Genomic DNA, 1,447 nt, shown 5'->3' on the forward strand with positions numbered 1-1,447 from the left:
GGAAGAGAGAGGGAAAGACAGAGAAACATCGATGTGACTCACATCGATTGGTTGCTTCCTACAGGAAGGAGCCCCAACCAGGGCCAGGGCCAGGGAAGAGTCCAACCAAGGTACGTGCCCTTGACCAGAATCGAACCCAGGACCCTTTGGCCCGCAGGCCAATGCTGTATCCACTGAGCCAAACTGGCTAGAGCTGAAGCAGTGCCTTTAACTTCAGCTTGCTCGTGGGAGCACCCATATCATTTCCTCTTTGGTTAACATAGCGTTCAGGTTATTGGGGATTTCGGTGGCATCATGGGGTTATGTCCTTGAGGTGATGGTAGTTTTTCTGCTCTTCCCTGTGGAGGGTGAGAGGGAGGGACATGATGGTCAATCCTAGCAGTCCTCTTTTTAAAAGTTGGGAACATAGGCTGGATATACCAGTAGACCATCGGCTTTCTCTGCCAGGATCTTTCCTACCTGGAAGACAGAGACCCTCAAACCCCAAGGGAAAGGGGCTTGGAGGGAAAAAAGCCCCAAGCACCTAGCCCTCAAAATTACCTGCTCATGAGAGTGGAGGGGAAATGAATCTTGTACCCATTTGTCACGTTTCCGGGGAGGGTGGTTACTAACTTGGGGCGCACTCGGAGATGACCGGAAAGGTGCAAAGTGGTGTTTATTGTTTAGACATCTAGCAGAGAATAGCCTCATCTGTGCGATCCTGTTTCTATTTCTCCCTCTTTAACCTGGGCCACTTCTTGGGCACAGGCTCCTTGTCGACCTCCAGCCACATCCTGACGGGCAACGAGTCCCTCTGAGCACCTTCAGGGGTGGCAGCCTGGCTGCACAGAGCCTCCCAGAGCTTCTGTTTGATGGCCTTGCCCAGCTCCAAGCTGTACCTCTTGGGGGTCCCCGAAGGGTTCCACAGCATCGGCTCGACCACAGCATGGTACAGAGCCCGGTAACCCTCTGTGGGCAGGCCGTGGATGGTTAGCATGTCTGACAACTGTTGTCTCTTCCTGGCTTCAGGAAGCAACGCCTGGCCCTTCCAGGCTGCTGTCCCCGCGTCCCTGCGTAGCGCTTGGGTGGCGGCCACATGTTCGGCATATCTGCTCTCAAGATCTTGGCTGACTGTTACTTTTTCCTCCTTTGAACTTTCTTTACTCTGGCCAGGAAGAAAGCAGAGAAGTCAAAGCTAAAACTTGAGAAGGGAGCTCAGAATAATTATCTGGGATTTGTGTCCCAGAGTCTTGGTTACAGCCACAACCAACATTCGTCTAGTAGTGTGTGCGAGCTTACTGAATTCCTCCGTGTATACCACTGCGTGCGTCCCCCCCGGAACCCTGTAAGGTCGGCAAGAGACAGCTTTAAAGGCAAGGGAGCGGGAATTGGTTTGCCCAAGGCCACACAGCTAGAAAGTTAATAACCACAGTTGTTGTCTACTGAATGCCACAACAGGATCCTAGGC

The 1,447-nt window shown here is 52.7% G+C and overlaps 1 protein-coding gene across 1 annotated transcript; it reads right to left on the minus strand.

Moving 5' to 3' along the window:
• Window positions 1–632: 632 nt before the first annotated feature.
• LOC102257873 (uncharacterized protein C22orf31) lies at window positions 633–1,322 on the minus strand (the record flags this gene model as incomplete). The annotated part of the gene is made up of 2 exons (XM_005880421.2): window positions 633–1,144; window positions 1,279–1,322. Coding segments are annotated over 2 exons (482 nt in total), but the record flags the coding sequence as incomplete, so codon positions are not given.
• Between the last annotated feature and the right edge of the window lie 125 nt (window positions 1,323–1,447).

The sequence above is a fragment of the Myotis brandtii genome, unplaced genomic scaffold, assembly GCF_000412655.1.
Source record: "Myotis brandtii unplaced genomic scaffold, ASM41265v1 scaffold6370, whole genome shotgun sequence".
In the NCBI taxonomy this organism is placed as follows: Eukaryota; Metazoa; Chordata; class Mammalia; order Chiroptera; family Vespertilionidae; genus Myotis; species Myotis brandtii.